General features: G+C 43.7%; 1 protein-coding gene across 3 annotated transcripts in view; it reads left to right on the forward strand.

Annotated features, from left to right (window-relative positions):
• Positions 1-550: 550 nt before the first annotated feature.
• The window catches only part of ATP2A3 (ATPase sarcoplasmic/endoplasmic reticulum Ca2+ transporting 3), a 136,331-nt gene continuing 119,030 nt past the window's right edge, over positions 551-17,851 (forward strand). For all 3 annotated transcript variants that reach the window (XM_084650817.1, XM_084650818.1, XM_084650819.1), the window contains exon 1: positions 551-738. In XM_084650817.1, coding sequence (XP_084506943.1) covers positions 621-738 — 118 coding nt within the window. In that variant the 5' untranslated portion in view covers positions 551-620. The remainder of the gene's footprint in view (positions 739-17,851) is intronic.

Here is a 17,851-nt window from a genome sequence, read left to right on the forward strand (position 1 = left end):
GCGGCCGGGCAGGGCGCTGAGCGGTGGCAGCTGCGGGGCGCGCAGGCTGTAGCCCGGGCGGAGGGCAGGGCTGCGCCGAGAGGAGGCGGAGCCGGACCCGGGGCCGGGCTCACCTTCTAGCAGAGGGAGAAAAGGTGCCGTGCAGGAGGCAGGGAGGACCGAGCCCGGGGAACTTTAAAGCGGACTCGACTTCTCCCCTGGAAGCTGCTGCAACGCAGGTCCCCCCCGCTGCTCCCCAGCTCCCCCAATACCCAGGAGCTGCTGCCCCCCCCAGCTCCCTCAGACCAGCTGCCCCCCAACACCTAGGAGCTGCCCCCCCCGGCTCCCTCAGACCAGCTGCCCCCCCCGGCTCCCAGGAGCTGCTGCCCCCCCCTCCCCCCGGCTCCCTCAGACCAGCTGCCCCCCCCCGGCTCCAGGAGCTGCTGCCCCCCCTCCCCCCGGCTCCCTCAGACCAGCTGCCCCCCCCTCCCCCCGGCTCCCTCAGACAAGCTGCCCCCCCCCCGGCTCCAGGAGCTGCTGCCCCAACACCCTCACGCCCCGCCCGCCCGCCCGAAGTCCAGCGGCTGCGCCCCGGCTTTCCCCCGGCCCCGTCTCTCGGCGCAGCCCGGCGGCCCCGGGGCATGGAGAACGCGCACAGCTCGCCGGCGGCCGCGGTGCTGCAGCGCTTCGGGGTGCGGGAGAGCTGCGGGCTGAGCGCCGAGCAGGTCCGCCGGAGCCGGGAGAAGTACGGACCCAACGGTGAGTCTGCGCCGCGCGCGGGGCCCGGGCAGGAGGGGCAGCTGCGTGCCTGAGGGGGGAGTAGCGGGTCCGGGGGCATTTGTAGGCTGGGGATAGAGGGGGAAGGAGGTGGGGGTATCTGTGGAGGGATACGGGGGGAAAGGTGGGGAGGTAGAGGGTTTGGGGATATCGGGGGGGCGAGGTACCTGTGAGGGAAAAGGGGAGGTATAGGGGAGGGGAGGGGCGAGGTATCTGAGGGAACAGGGGAGGTAGAGGGTTTGGGGGATATCTGGGGGGGAAGGGGGTATCTGAGGGGATGGGTGAAGGTAGAGGGTTTGGGGGTACCTGGGGGGAAGGGATGAGGTACCTGTGAGGGAAAAGGGGAGGTAGAGGGTTTGGGGGGCATCTGGGGGGATGGGTGGAGGTAGAGGGTTTGGGGGGTATCTCTGGGGGGATACAGGCAAGAGATGGGGAGCCAAGTTGAGGGCATGGAGTGTGCGGGGGTTACCTTTAGGTATGGGGATGGTGTGTACGGTGGGAAAGGTGTTTATTAGATGTGGAAGTGGATCTGATTTAACGGGGAGAGGTGCTTTGACCTGTGTGTGTAGGGTAATGGGCAGCAGGGTGAGGGATATATGGATTAAGAGATTTGGAGAGGGCTGTTAGGTTAAAGGGACATGGGTGTGGATGAAAGGATAGAGGATGTTACCTTCAAGAGAAGTTTATGGAGAACTGGGGTAATTTATAGTGAAAGGCCAGCTGTATGATTAGGCTAATGGGGGAATGGGTTGGGGTTCTGGTTGGGGTTAAGGCATGAGCCGGTTACCTGTGTGATTAGATAGGCTGGGAATTGGTTATTTGTTAAACATTGATTAAGGAGAGAGCTTTTTGGTTTTGTAAAAATATTGCCTATGGAAACAGTAAATAAAATGAACACACCTTGATCAGCAGAGTAAGGACTGGGAAAGCAGGTCATTTGCGGGACAAGGGGAGAGAGAGGCTTGCTTGGGAGATGGGGAAGGATTGGTTGCTCTATTGAGCATTAGGGCAAGGAGAGTGTAATCCACGCAAATCAATATTTGTTTAATTTAGGAGGCTCCCTAGAAGATCGGCTCCTCCCTAAGCAGTATTTGCATATGTCAGTTACTTTTCACATAGCTCTCAATGGGTGGAGTTGCAGTGGATGATGGAGAGACTCTAGTGGTGGGGATATGGCAAGTAGGGTGTGGATGGGTTATGCTGTAAATCGGACTAAATTTGAAAGACAGTTTTTGAACATTGGCAGGTTTTTTATGTTTCTGTCAAAAAAGAAAAAAAAAACACTCAGAAAAACTGTTAGTGAATGCCGACAAGGGAGTTCTGCTCTGCTAGATTCACACCTTGGAAAGCCCACTCTTGATGCTTTTGCAGTTGATTTGGGCTTGGGAGGAAGAAGCCATTTCTAACTGTCTTCTCATGATAAGAATCTATTCAGGTTGTTTGAATTATAAATATAGGGCTAGAGCAGTACTGGTGTAGGTCCATTGTCTCTAAGGGAGCTAAGGCGTTGTTTGCCAGCTGAGGATCTTGTGTGTGGCGGAAGAACTTAGTCCACATTTATCCTTGATGTAATGTTATCAATTTCAGTGGAGTTACACTAGGAGTAAATTTGGCCTACCGATTTCAAGGGTCTTATTTTAGTTTCTTCAATACAACGAGAGTTCAAGATCACCAACAGATCTGAGTTGGTTCTTCTTGCTTCTAAGTTCTAGCCAGGGGTGCTGGAACAATTTTTATAGTGCGGGGAGGGGGAGCGGCTGCTGATGGCAACCAAGTATCTGGTGTTTGTTATTTCCATTTCAAGCCAAGGGTTGTGGTAGCACCCCCCCCCACCCCTCATTCCAACATCACTGGTTCTAGCACCCTTTAATCTGATCTTCATGTTTCTAGGTTAAGGAAAGTTCAGTCCAAATAAATTCTGGTAGGTGTTGCCCCATTGCATCTTTATTTCCCTTTATAAAAAAAAATAGGCATGGAATATATGCAAATCCTTACAGCTATGTTTACACAATGTTACCTGTTTCACTGGTAAAATTGCCATCCAGTTTTGCAAGTATCTATTTAATTGTCAAAGTCAGAACTTGAGTTGTTTGGCAATTTGCTTTCCTTCGATTAAATCAAATCATTTAGGGTCAAATCCTGAAGTCCTTCCTGCTCAATAATCTGCAGAAATCTCATTGCAATCAATGAATTTGAGGATTTGTCTCTGTTAGAGTGTTGTGGGGATAATGGTTGGGGGAACCATTCATATAAAGGAGAATTACCATAGACTTCAGGAGCATCCTTAGGTGTTGAGTGCGGAATAGCACTTGAAGCATACTTTATTCAGCAGGAAATAAGGAACTCCACTGGCTCTGGATCTAGATACTGTCTTCCTATTTTCATGGAAATTCGTCTTACTCCTTGAAAATCTGACAAGTAATTGTAAATAATTGCCGCTTACCATGTCTTGCCAAACCGTTCTGTGCATTCACATGGACACATGTGGGAATATATTAAAATGTCCTTCAGTACTGAGTGAGAAAAATACCTGGGTTCTAATAATTTTACCCTCTTGCGGTACTGATTTGGCAGGAGTGGTCTGATCCAAAGTTCACTGATGTTAATGAGAGCCTACTTAAGTCAATAAATATGACTTTGGTTCAGGCAATAGAGCAGTGGTTCTCAAACTTCATTGCACTGTGACCCTTTATGACAACAAAAATTACTAAATGACCTAGGAGGAGGGGGGGACCGAAACCCTTAGCCCGCCCAAGCCCTGTCACACCTGGGTGGTCGGGGGCTAGAGCTGCCCAAGGACTTCTGCCTTGGGCGGGGGCATGTAACATTAGCACCGCTGACAAGGGCTGAAGCCTTTGGCTTTGGCCCTAGGCAGTGGGGCTTCGGCTTCAGCCCTGTGCCCCAGCAAGTCTAATACCAGCCTTGGCAATCCCATTAAAATAGGGTCATGATCCACTTTGGGGTCCCAATGCACAGCATTGTAGGTGCCCAGGGGTGCTGTGCTTCCAAAAGCAAAAGAGGCTGATAAAGAGCAAGATTTATAAGCTAAGAGAACAGGCAGAGTATTAAGTGGTCCTTGGATTTCATTAATTCTATCAAGCAATAGCTATTTAATATTGCCCTTTAGATAGGCGACCTGCCTTGATTGTGTTTCTGTCAGAAGCAGAAGGCTGTGAGCACTCTTTGACACCCAGTACATTTTTGGCTCCTTGGGCAATATTCTATTGCTGAAAATCTTAACCCAGGGCACTATTCATTATGCAAACAGTGAGTTGTAATGTGAGGCACAAGTGCTGAGAAGCTGTAAAGATGACAAGGCAACCATAAAAGTGAAACTGAAGTTTGTGATCATTTGTGGAACCCTTAGATGTGCCTGGACTTGTTATTTCCAGTACTCATATCTTACTGATGGATCTCACAAGCTATTACCAGAAAGGCATATTTAAAAAGTTATGCAGGAGGGCACCCTGTAAAACTTGTATTGTTAAAAATTTGGGCCAAAATTTTCAAACCTAGATGTCTTACGTTAGGCTACTTAATCCATGTTTTTAGACCATCTGAAAAAGATCAGGATACTTTTATTCAGAGGTGCTGACCACTCACAAATCCCACAGGCCACTTTTAGTTACGGTGCCTCAGAATGGATGTAGGAAGTTAACTTTAGGAACCCAGATTTGAAAGTGTTGGGCCTGGTATAACTGGAGAAGTCGTCCTAGGATTAATAATTTTACATGTAGGGTTTGATTTGATAAATTGTCATGTTACCTAACATGGAGAAGTTGGATATTAACATCGGAATTAACTAGGGTGAAGAGGATTTGTGTTATCCCAGTGGTCAGCAGCCAGAATCTTTATCTTCTATGCCACCAATGCAGCATCTGTGCAGAGCAGTTTGAGGTGAGAGGGAGAGACCCAGATCACGTGCACCTATCAGGAACTGATTGTGGCAGAAAGGGGAGACTAATGATGCCCCAACCTCCTTCCAGACGAGTTGTCACAATGAAGGGGCATACCCCTGTGCTGCTTTGCTGGAGAGAGCCAGGGAGTCGGGGCAGGGGAGCTGTACCCAAGCCCCTGGGATGCTTTGCAAACACTACAGAGCCTGCTCCATGTGGGCTGAAGCACTGCTCCGCTGCAATATTACCACACCTGTTGTTTTACTGCCTGATGCAGGAAAGCACGTAAGCGCTTGCTTTATTTTAATCACGTGTTTAAGTCCCAGTGAAGTTGATGGGCCTTAAGCCTGTGCTTAAAGTTGAGCATAGGCTGAAGGGCTCTCCTAAATCGGGGCCAAGGTGAGTGGCTCTGTGGAGGGTAATATATAAAATCACTTTAAAGTAGCCCTTCAGCAGCATCTTGCACCTGCGGCTCTCAAAGTGTGTTGCAAACACCAATATAGCTCGCCACATCCCTGTGTTACATGTTACAGATGGAGGGAAACTGAAGCATGGGGAGGTTAAGGGACTTGCATAAGGTTGCATAGCAAGGCAGGGTTTTTTTTTTTCATGGTGGTGGGGGAGCAGAGCTTGGCTTTCCTGACTCCCGTTTTGATGCTTTAATTGCAAGAGCAACCCTCCTTTACCCTTGCTGGTTTCACTTTCTCATCCCCCTGTTTCATATCCTTTGCTTCCTTCTAAACCTGAAATCAAACCGCCAGTTTTGTTGTGTATCGTGATCTAAACTATAGCTACATAATCCATCTGATAAAGAACCTTCTAATAAACATTATAGTCCTGTTTTCTTGTTTTTCTCCCTCTATAGGTATATTGTTGTGCTGCTGAGGCTTTTCAGAGCCATAACATCTGTAGCTGAGCCCAAACATTTAAATCTAAAGCGCTATCAATGGTGGTTGCATTTTATGTTTAATAATAATATCCTTCTTTAGCATAAAATTGCTTTTTTAATTCCAGTCCTCACATTTAAACTGGTAGGAAGAAATGGAGAGAGGACCTGTGTATTAAATATCTACAATTAGTGGCGTGGCAGCAAAACTGTAAGATATGGATTTATCAGGCCTTTTTGTTTTTTAAAAAAGGGAAGGGGGTTGTGTTCTTGTTTCATAATATCATTGTTGTTTTTTCTGCAAAGCAACCTACAAAAGATGCAGATCTCACCATTGCAGTTGTAAAAGTGCTTGGGAATCTGCAAACAAAATCTTAACAAATGAATACTTGGCAGTGTTTCCACTTGTCTGGTCCAGATAATTCCCTACTCCTTCCGCCATTGCTTTTAAACCACAGGTTCTTTTAAAAAAAATGCAAATCTATTATAATGAGCTAGTGTTTCTAGAATGCACGGTATGGAATGTGATAGAAATGCAAAAATATTTCTTGCCATCTTTCCAGGTTTAAAACCAAAGGCCTGATACACCCCTTCGCTACTCTATTGTATTGACGTAACTTAGTTAATTATAGTGGAGTTACATGATGGACAGTCAGGCCCCAAACAACTGTTTGTTTAGGAAGATTAATGTTATTTTTTAATCTAAATAGTTTTCCTATTTGAAAATAGGCACAAATTTAGGGCTTGGTCCTGCAAACTCTTAGGCATATGCATAATTTTGCTCCCATCATTAGTCGTTGACTTCAGTGGGGTGTGAGTGTAGTCACATATGTACTTGAATGTTTGCAGGATGGGGCCCTAATGTGTTTTGTATAAATGATTTCGTTGGGATGCAGGAGTCCCTCTGGCAAATGGGAAAATCATTATTTCATCAACTTTTAATTTGAAATAAATAAACCTGCTTGTTCAGACTCTTTCTCTGGGTCATCCCCGTGGTTTTATTCATCAGCTTCTTTACTGGAATCGTCCAATGGATGCATGCCGAAATCTACGCCTGAATTTTCTAAACCCTGGCACATTTCAGCAAAAGGCTTTATTACTAGCCTTGGCAGAATTTGATTTTTAATTTCAACAGGGCAAGTCAATGTTCACGGTTATCAATTGCAGTTTTCACAGCTGCACAAAATTATGAGTTTTAAGCATTTTTTTCAATTTTTATCAATGTAAATTTTTGCAGTTGTAGGAAATTATTATGGGGAAGAAAGCTCAAGCAATAATTAATGACAGTGGACATTGAGATTCAAAAAATTAAAGCTTTGTAATGTTAAAACACACACTGTTGACATCACATATCAAAATACACAAAATAAATATCAATATTTTTCTTTCTTTGTCTACATGTAAATTTCAGTGATCATCAATGGAAGTTTTTTCCCCTCGTTTTGTCTGTGTGTATGGTGAAATCAGTGTTTACTGACATTTAGTGACAACAATCTTAACCTTCCAAGCTTATTTATTACTAATAATATTACTCTTAAGCATGACCATAGCTCTATAGTGGTCCAAAGAAGTTTTCATATTAATGAGTTGGGATTTATCTTTATAATTTGATTTTTCTAACTCTGGGTTTTGTTTGGAAAGAGGAATTCTGCTTAGTGTTTGAAATGGTGATGGTGGCGAAGTGTGCCAGATCCTGCTTCTTGGGGACTAAGAGGGGAGAAAGATGACAGAGGAAACATACCCATCGGAACCAAGGCTTGAAATAGAGGGGCATGGTATTGTGAGAACATCACTGTTCTGTTGATATTCATGCATTTATGGATAGGGTTGTGTGATGAACTTGTATTGGTTTTATGCTGTTCGAACATCAGCACAGCTTTGAGCTGTTAAGAAAACAAAACAGATTGACACAGAGGTTAAGTTTGTAAGAAGCAGTGGCATGATGCACTTGACTTTTAGATGAACTCATTTTATTTTCTTTCTAACATCATATAGTTGAGTGTGCATGTGTGTGTTATATATAATATAGCCTACGTTATATATATTTGCTAACATATTTAATTATAGGCAATTACTAACCAGCCAAGGTTACATTCAGACTCTCTCTCGACAGTAAGAGATTCTGTATCACTCTAAAATATTTAGCTTCCTGAGATGCTAGTAGGAAGAGGAAAAGCACCATTTTTTTTCATTTTCTGACTCATCCAACTCTGCTCTCCATTCCTCTGTGCATCGCCCACCTTTTCCACCCCCAAAGCACACGCTGAACAGTCTGATTCATAAACATGCCCCCTCCCCCCCAATCTCTTCCCTCAAGAGAAATGCCAATGCATTAAAACATCTTGAGTGCCTGAAAATCTGCGTAGATACTAAACTCTATTCCTCTAATCGGGCAACAGAAAATCCAGGTTTTGATTTCTTTTTCCACTTGATAATACCTGTCTTGGTTTATGTTTTCAGAAAAAATATTTGTGAAGAGGCTAACCTCAGAAAACTTAAACTCTCATTTCTGTCTCAGTGCTGCAGCATTTTAACATATACTATACGAATTAGGAAAGAAGTAATTAGTTGCTTTATTGTAAATAGCCATTTGTGCATGTAGGATCTGTGGGTGTGTGGAGTTACTAGTGTTAATTTTTCTTCTGCTGTTGGCTGTTCTTCCCCATACTTACTTTGTTAATTTACATTAGTAGCTCAGTGTTGCCCAGTAAAACTGCACCTATTTTTTATGAAAATCTGCTTGTCTTGAGACCTCATGAAGAGAGCTGTACAAAATATTTTTGATAAAATGCCAGACCATGTGGCACTCTCCAGGTCTTGGGGTGCCTTCTAAACCCAGACTGGGTTTGCTGACACCTTTGTGACTCTGAGCCAGTTTATGCACATCCCAACATTTATGGCTGTTTTGCTTTGAGAATTTGGTTTCTTAACCCATCGTGGTTTGAAACCATTATTTCCTGTAACTCTGAGGAGGGGTTGGTAAACTTAGCCCAGGTTCAGCAAAGCACTTTGTACAGGGCCATTTCTCAAAAGAATGTTTACACTTATCCCGGTGAAGCAAAATCAAACTTTAATAAACTTCAGCCTGTTGGATCTGAAATGCTGAGGGCTGTGTGCATTAGGTACAATATGATGAGTGTTTTTCACCTTCAGATCTGTGGATCTGAACCCACTTCTTCAGTTAGAGTTCTAGAATCAGAACTAGAATGAACTTACTTGCTGGGTCAGCTGTGGTGATTGCAACTCCATCATAATTGGAGAGAGAAGTATGATATAGTGGTTAAAGCACAGGGTGAGATGTCAAGAGATCAGCATTCTAATCCCAGCTCTATGACTGACCTGTTGGGTTGGCAAATCATTTCCCTGTTCTGTCCCTCAGTTTCGCCACTTTACAGACAAGAGTGCCTCTCAGCACTCTGGTGATGTATTAATTCATTAATGTTTGCAAAAACACTTTGAAATTATTGATGGAAGAGTCAAGCAAGTCAGTTACAAAGTAAGAAATTTGCGTACAACAATGTGGTGATGTCATCTGCAGGTAAACTGAATACTTATAGAAACAGAGTTTGGGGGATAAATGGATTATATTGCAATGCTCCGCACAACTGCATTATTTGCATAGGTCATGTAAAGTATCCATAACAAAACAATAAATTCCCGTGTAATGACCTTAAGTCTTTATTATGTGAGAGATTGTCTATATTAATGTTGCACCTTGAACCAATTGTTCAACATGTTTCCCGCCTACTTCTAGTAATTTTTACTCTGGTGTCTCCAAACAACTGCATGTCTGCTTACTCTTACTTTTATTAAAGATGGTTTGGTTTATTTTTTTTAATCACTTCAATTTGATAGATTCCGTTTTAGGCAAGTGAGTTGTGTTTTTAGTGACTCTCCCAAAAGTTCTCTCTAGAACTTGTTTAAAAAACACCAGTGATTTTTGGAGGGAAATTTATAGAATGTAAACGGTCATTAAAAATTTCCCACAAAAAGGGTTAGGTTTTTCAGTGCAAAATTGAAGGTTTTTGAAAACCATTTTTGGTTTTAATAATATTGGGTTTGTTTTTTTCCATCCCAAAACTGTAAAAATTCATTAAAATACTTTTTTTTTCCTGCAAAAGGAAATTTCATTTCCATTAAAATTACTCCACCCCAACTGCTACTGAGCTTTCTTCAGCAAGATCTGTGTCTGATAGAGGTGGGATTGAACCAAATATCTACCGTCTGAACATCCCCGATTTTAAGGATATTTGTATCTGAGTCAAGAAATTTATGGCGCCAGCATATCCCTGTTAGCTAGTTTCATCCTTTTGAAGTGATTGGGCCACTTGACTGTGCCTTAATATACAATTTGAAAAGACACAAATATCCTCAGGAGGCAGAGGGTGGGTGTGGGAGCTGTTATGTCCGGTGACTCTTTGTAAACCTCTCTATGTATAAACCTTGTCCTGATATTGCAATGGGGCTGTACGCTGATTGCAGTCCCTTTGCAGGATCAGCGCCTTGTTCGCTACACTCAGAATTCCTATGAGGATTCTGATAGGAGGGAAGAATTATCCAGCTTGACTCTAATCTTGATGGCAACACATCTTTAAGAAGCTGCAAACCACATATGTGCTCCAGAATTTTATGCAGGCAAGATTGTGCTGGACCATGGTCTGAAGCTATGTTAGCAAGCAGAATTGTTAGGGGGACGAAATGCTGCGAAAATGGTTCTAACCTGGGTATAATAAGTTGCAAGGCTTATTTTACAAGTCACTGGTATAATGGCATAAGTGGTCTGGCATTGAAATACTGTTTTTGGCTACTGTGACAAAGTTCCTGCTCTACCTTGGTGGGTTTTGTGCTTTATTGGTGGATTTGCTTGCCTTGGAGCTTCACAGCAGCCCTCAGCTTGGCGGTTTTCTGAATTCACAGTCCAGGTCGACTCCTCCTGTGTCTGACCAGGAGTTGGGAGGATTTGGGGGCAACCCAGGCCTGCCCTCTACTCCAGGTTCCAGCCCAGGGCCCTGTGGAATGCAGCTGTTTAGAGTGCCTCCTGGAACAGCTGTGTGACAGCTACAACTCCCTGGGCTACTTCCCCATGGCCTCCTCTTTATCCTCACCATAGGACCTTCCTCCTGGCGTCTGATAATGTTTGTACACCTCAGTCCTCAAACAGTCTGCGTTCTCACTCTCAGCTCCTCGTGCCTCTTGCTGCCAGCTCCTCACGCGCACACCACAAACTGAAGTGAGTGCCTTTTTAAAACCCAGGTGCTCTGATTAGCCTTAATTGATTCTAGCAGCTTCTTGATTGGCTGCAGGTGTTCTAATCAGCCTGTCTTAATTGTCTCCAGAAGGTTCCTGATTGTTCTGGAACCTTCCCTGTTATCTTACCCAGGGAAAAGGGACCTACTTAGCCTGGGGCTAATATATCTGCCTTCTGTTACTCTCCTATAGCCATCTGGCCCGACCCTGTTACAATACATACAGCATGTACTTGTATTATTTGGCTGCACCTGTTATCCACAAGCGCTCTTTCCAAACAACTGTTTTTTTCCCCTTTGCTGCACTGGTGTCTAATGATGGGAGCTGAACTGAACATCTACAAATTTCATAAAACAAGCCTGTAACATCCATTTGACTTGTAAGCGATCAGACGTTTTCCTGTGTTTTATGTTCTAGCCATAACACAAAGATGCTTTCACTTATTAGGTTCTAACAATGGGATATATTGGATAACCCTGGTTATAAAGTAGACATCCGGGAGAAGGCAACATTTTCCCCACAGCCAACACGAACAAATAGAATTCAGTCGGGGTTAACCCTTGTCATGGCTTAGAAATGTTCATCAGGCTCTGAAATGCTAAGCAGGATCCTTTCTATAGTAAACTGGCTGCTGTTTTGGGCCTTTTATAGCACATCTACCATTCCAGAAACACCAATATGAACAATGCGTTAACAAGGTCAGGTTCATTCAAATGCCCAAACCAAAGCCCCGGTTGAGATCACTAGGAGTTCATGTGCTTTGCATCAGGCCTCAGGGTATGATTTTTTCCCAGCAGTACTGAGTGCTTACAGCTCCATTTGAAGTCAGCAAGATCTGGAGGCACTCAGCAACTCCGGAAAAATCAGCTCTTTAAAATATTTTCAAAATAGGTAGAGGATGATGATGGTGGGAAAGATTTAAGAATTGTATCTAAAGCACACACCAAAAAAAAGGACCTTTCTTGGTGCTTTCTGAGGAGGACAGTGTTGGGATTCAGTGCAAATGTTGCTATGTCAGAAAACTAGTGTGTTAAACTGCCTGCTATCCCCTCCGAGAAAATGCATCACACAGTCCTCTTGTGATTTTATGAAACATAGTGAATTGCTGATCCGAACTTTCAGAATAACTTAGTCCCCATTTAAGCATCAAAATAACTGGCCAGATTTTTAAACAGCCTCAGCTTCTTGGGTGCTGAGCTCTCTTGAAAATCTGGCCCATAGTGCTTATGACATTGAGATTGGCAGTTGTATCAAGGGCCTGCCCAATGTGGTTATTGCGCTGCTCTGGCAGAGCCCTGAGGGGCAAGACTCTCTCTCTCTCATTCTTGACCTTCAAGAGCTGTTAACCCAGGTGATTTTTCCCTGCATATGAGTGTCTAGTAGGGGCTGAATAGGGAGCACTAAGAGATTACTAGAAGTGCTGGTCTAGATCTCTAAAAAGTCACAACACACACACACATAGAATCATAGAATATCAGGGTTGGAAGGGACCTCAGGAGGTCATCTAGTCCAACCCCCTGCTTAAAGCAGGACCAATCCCCAACTTTTGCCCCAGATCCCTAAATGGCCCGCTCAAGGATTGAACTCACAACCCTGGGTTTAGCAGGCCAATGCTCAAACCACTGAGCTATCCCTCCATGTTGCATGTTTGTTCAGCACACTGAACACAAGTGGTGGGAGCTGGCCCAGAAGTTCTAATGTAGGTGTCAGTTTCCTGCACATCTCTTCTACGCAGCCACCATAGTAGGTTTGTATTTAATTAGCGAGTGGGAATGCATGGCACTCATGTCCTCACTCCATCCTAAGGCTTTGAAGTTCACAGCTGACTAGCTGTAGTTGAACTTCTTTACAAGTTGTATGGTGTGAATAGTCTCTCAGATGTTGTCTCTGAGGATTCCCACACCTCCCTCTCTTTCCTATTTGTATACTCGTGGAGGAGGAGGATATAGTCTTCTGAGGACTTCCTCTCCAGATTCCTGACCAGGTACCTGAAACAATCTGAAAAGAGATTTCCTCCAAAGAATCCTTCCCTGGGTTTAATACTGAACAAAGAGTATGTGGGGATGGGTCTTAAAGGCTGAAACTTTCAAAACGGTTTAGGGCATTTGGATGCTCAATTCCCATTAAAATTATTCCCCTGGGGGGCTTTAAAAATTTTGGTTTAGGAAGGGGTTGTGTACATGGGGAAATTTGCTGGTACAAGTATTCTAGTATAATTGTACCCGTATAACTCCACAGGTGGACACTCTTCTTAAAGTTTCCGCATGTAGATGAGCCCTAAAGTGTGCACCCAATGTTCTATAGATGTGCTCAAAGACGCTCCTAGGGAGTGGGAGCTACAGCACACAACTATGGAGTCTCAGAATCTTGTTTTTAAGGAGCTATGGGGTAGAAATGGGGTCCAGCAGATCATCGGTATCTCACCATTGACTTCGCAGATGCCATTTGGGAGGGGCAAGCAGGTATCTTTTAAACACTGGTGCTCAAAATTATTTGTTATTTGTATTGTGGTAGTGCGTATAAGGCCAGGGTCTCATTGTGCTAGGTACTGTACAAACACAGAACAAAAAGATGGTTCCTGCCCCAAAGAGTTTATAATTATACTTTTATTTTAATTACATTTGTTGTTAGTGAGTTTGTGTAACCCCCCAGCATGGTGCACTGGAAACTGATTGGCACCTGGCACTTGCTCTAATTGTAATAGGAGAAGGAGAGTGAGTGAGATAGGAGAGTGCTGTTTTCTAGGACAGTTTGTCTGATGTGGTTTATTTTAATAGCTAGTTAGCAAAGCCTGTCCCATAGAGAGAGGCAATTGGAAGGGGAGGGACAAAACTTGTGAGTTGACTAATTTGCTGGACTGACTTTATAGTTTTCTCAGAGCTGCAGGTGATACCGAGTTGCCAGCTGTCATGATATTATTGAGAACCACGATTACAGGTTGGAGTTTTTAAAGCTCCCCATGATTGTCTGGAAAAAGCTGGGTTTTTTCATAGCTTTTTGCCCTTTATAATATATAAATGGCCGCCACTTCCCTTTGGGTCTCCAAGTGGGATCAAAGCCGGGCTGCCCTCCGTAAAGCTGGCTGCCTGTTAGTCTCTAAGGTGCCACAAGTACTCCTTTTCTTTTTATGAATACAGACTAACACGGCTGCTACTCTGAAACCTGAAATTACTCAACCTGTATGTCCCAGGCAGGAGAAAGTGAGAAGGCAGGGAGGCTGTTAGGATGGAGGAATGTGGCAGGGATGAGAGGGAGAATGCAAAGGACTTTGAATCAGGGCAGGATGGGAAAACGTTGAGGGGAAAGAGCAGGAGGCTGCAGTTGGGCAGGAGACTGTGGGGAAGCCTGGAAGGACGTTGGGGCAGGACAGGGTGGGAGATTGTCAGGAGGGTGTGAACAGGGGAGGATCTAGGAGCCTGAGGAGAGAGACGGGCAGGGGATGGATAGTGATAGAAGGGCAGCTTTCCCACTCCCCAGAGATTAGGGGAAGGAAAGTGCAAAACCCCTATGAGCAATTGGCTGAGGGGTGGGGTGGGGGCATGGCTGCATTGTTGAGTGTGCATGGAGGGTTGAATTTTCAATATGAAGTGATTGCACAGAAATTGGGGCTTGGGGCAAGGTAACTAAAGGCACAAAAAAAACCAGTGACGGACCCATACTCCTCCACCCCATTTATTATTGTTCATGTGGTTTTTTTAAATTGTTAATGTTGCTGGTCCTGGGAGTGAGATCTGTAAAAGAGACCTCCATAAAAAAGAAGGGGGGGGGGCAAAATCTGTTGCAATTTATTACCGACTGCTCCAATAATCACTTTATAAAACGAGTAGCAAAGGTATAAATTGCGAGTCCAGAAATGTTCAGTAACTAGAGCTGAAAAGCTGTAAAGAGAAATGTGGTTACTTGAGTATTTCCATGACGTGTGCCTCTGTGTGCGAGAAATGCTCCTGAGTCGTGGTTTAATCCTGTTGCTTTAACCATTTAAAGGAATGCTGCAAAGACCAAACCTTTTCCCATGCTGTGAAAAATCCATCCAGTTTTCTTTAATGCTGCCTTCCCAGACTTGTTAACAGCCATGCAGTAGCCAGTGTGCATTGGCAGAAAGCTATTACATGCATATAATTTCAAGGTCAAGCTTAGGCCTGTTTATAAGATGTGGTTAATACTTTGACAAGTGTCGTGGTAGTCCAGTTAGGGGAATGAAGTCAATAAATTGGCTTTTTATTAATAATTCTTATTAAGGGGCAGACTTTGAACCCTTTACTCACTTGACTAGTCCCATTGCAGTTATCAGGTCTGTTCACATGAGTCAGACACATCAGTGAGGTCAATGTTGTTGAGAAGTGTGAAGAAGGGGTTAAAAATCTGTCCCTAATCTAACATTTTACCTATGAGGAAAGTTATTTTCTCTCCTGAAGTAAGTTCGCCTCACACTGGCTTTTACTAGGCCATCAACCTCTTGTCCAGAATTAGCGTCTGTACTTTCACAGTATAAAGAGACTGGGGGAGGAAACCAACATGAAAATTCCTAGAAACTGTCATCTTTCTTTTGCTGTCATTTTCAGACTTTTGGGCCAAATCTGCTGCTGATGTAACCAGGTGCATCTTCAGTAACGTCAGCAAACTGGCTAGATATCAATGACCTAACATTAATGGAGCTGGGTTTCACTTACGGCCATGGTAAAACTGGCTCTTTCTGCCATTGACTACTCATGGTGGAAGAGTCCGTGAACTGGGGAATGCAGTATCAGATTGGTCAAAACTGAGATCCTGGCCACTTGTGGCCATTAAAGACTGTTACACTTTTTGCCAAGAGTAGGAGTTGTAAACCCAGTCAGTGTCTTAGCCAGATTCTAATTTAGATAACTATGTTCTGCCAACCTACAATTCCCCTACTCCCTGAAGTTTAAATGATACTATTCTTCTTTTTATCGTTGTTTATATTGCTATATGTCATTAACAGCTTCCAAGTTCCACCCCAGTGGTAGCTATGTTCCCATAGCAGATGAAACCATTTGTGAGTTCCTCTAATATATTAAAAATTATAAAACAGTTTGGTATTCAAATAAAAGGACCTAATTAAATGTAAATTTCCTTTCTTGCGTGAACAAGAAGAGCTGTTCTAATTTACAGATTTGGAATGACGGGCTAGAAGTGAAAAGAAACTGGGAAGGATTAGAATGGATAAAAACAAGGAAATGTTGCATGTTTCTCAGTGTGGGATGCCTAGTGGAGTGTCAGAGCTTGTGCTCTGTGTTTTAGCCATCGTTATATTTTGACTGTTATGTACTCAGTTCTGACGGCGTGACTTTATAGAAGGAAATCCTCTTCTTGCTCTCACTATGTCCACTGTGTCCCTTGGTTCCTGTCCCTGACGTTAGCCTGCTTGTATTTTTGAATCTGGTATTTCCTGGTGTTTTCAGTGATTACATATTTTTAGTACATTCTAATCATGGGGTTGGTGGGGAAGGAAGATAATAAATTTTAAGGAACAAACATATGATTTTAAACTTTCAGCTTTGTGAGGAGATGTGAAAAGTTTGATTTCCATGGTAAATGCAAAATAAAGTGGGATTAGGAAAACATATTCGTGGTTCTAAGTGCTAGAGGGTTAACCCCTTCTCTGAGGTGGGGCTTTTCAGGGACATACAGAAAATTGAGCTGATTAGCACAGGATGGGTCTAGGACAACAGAGTTTCAATCTTGCTACACCACTGACTTGCTAAAGTGGCCTTGGAAAAAGTCACTTAACATATTAATAAAGGGGCAGATATTTAATTGGTTTAATTAGTTAATGCTGTATGCATGCTAAGCATTATTGACTAGGACGAGCACTCTCTTTAAATGGTTGCCAGGTTGTCTGCACTGCCCTTCAGGGCTGAAGAGGTGTACAGAGAGGTTTTTACGTGATGGCCTCTGTTTGATCAGAAACCCAGGCACTACTACGTAATCTCTGACTGGGAATTCTGAATGCTCTTTTTCAGACGTGTGAAAATACATCTTGATGGCGGAGGGTTCTGAGTGAATGACATGGGTTCTAGCGCTGTGAATATGCCGGGTAGCTGCATGGGCTGTGACTTAGTAGTTAATAGTTACATTGCTTTGAAACTCTGTTTGGTAGCGGGAGAGTGTGGAAAATCTTGGTCCAAGAAGTGCAGTTATGCTGGATAATTGGCCTCTGACCTCTGGACTGGGCAATTCATACAAGGTCTGTGGTGGTCGAGGTGTAGTTGGGCATTTGCAAAGAAAGGTACTTTGTCCTTTCAGGGCACTGTGTAAGGTGCCGCTGTTCAGGCAGATAGAGGATGAATTTTGGACAAGCGATGAGAGAGTTACAAGCCACTGGAGTCTAGTACTGAGGAATTCATTTGACCACCCTACGTTGGGGACAGCTTGTTGTGACATGACACGCAGATGGTATAATGGCGAATGCAATATACCTCTGCCTCCATTCTACTTTATTTTCAAAAGCTGTGGGGATTTTACCAGCACAACTCCCATTAACTTTAACAGGGGCTAAGCTGCTAACTTCTCACATCACTTTGAAAATTTGGTAGGTATGATGTTCGGGATCAAGTGTGCTACTCTTCTGGGTTCCTTGTTTTTTGAGTGAGGTTGTGGAATAAGCTGGCGCTGTGGCTTCGCAACCCATCTGCCCCTTCTTTAATTTAATTTTTGTTAAAACAAACAAACTCCTAAACTTTCTATAATATGCAGTCCTGTTTCCTTCTCTCTCAAGCACAAGGGGACATCCAGCTATGTGACACCTGAATGGGGACTACATAAAGCAGAAGAGAAAATTTATATCTAAATACGGGATCTTTATTTGCATTAATTGCAAAGCAGCTTTGCCATCTCACATAAACAAGGTGTGCCCTGTAGAAAAAGGTTTGTGAAGGCAAATTCTTCTTCAGCTGGTATTTATGTAATACCGTATTGCGGAACAGCAGGGAGTCCCACTAATGCAGAAGCTGCTGGACTCTCCTTTTAAATGAAGCTGTTGGCAATACCGCTGGCAGTTACATTTTTTTTCGTTGAGCATCTGAGCATCAGCAAAGTCTGTAAAGTT

Source organism: Lepidochelys olivacea (genome assembly GCF_965140295.1).
Source record: "Lepidochelys olivacea isolate rLepOli2 genome assembly, chromosome: 17".
Lineage (NCBI taxonomy): Eukaryota > Metazoa > Chordata > Testudines > Cheloniidae > Lepidochelys > Lepidochelys olivacea.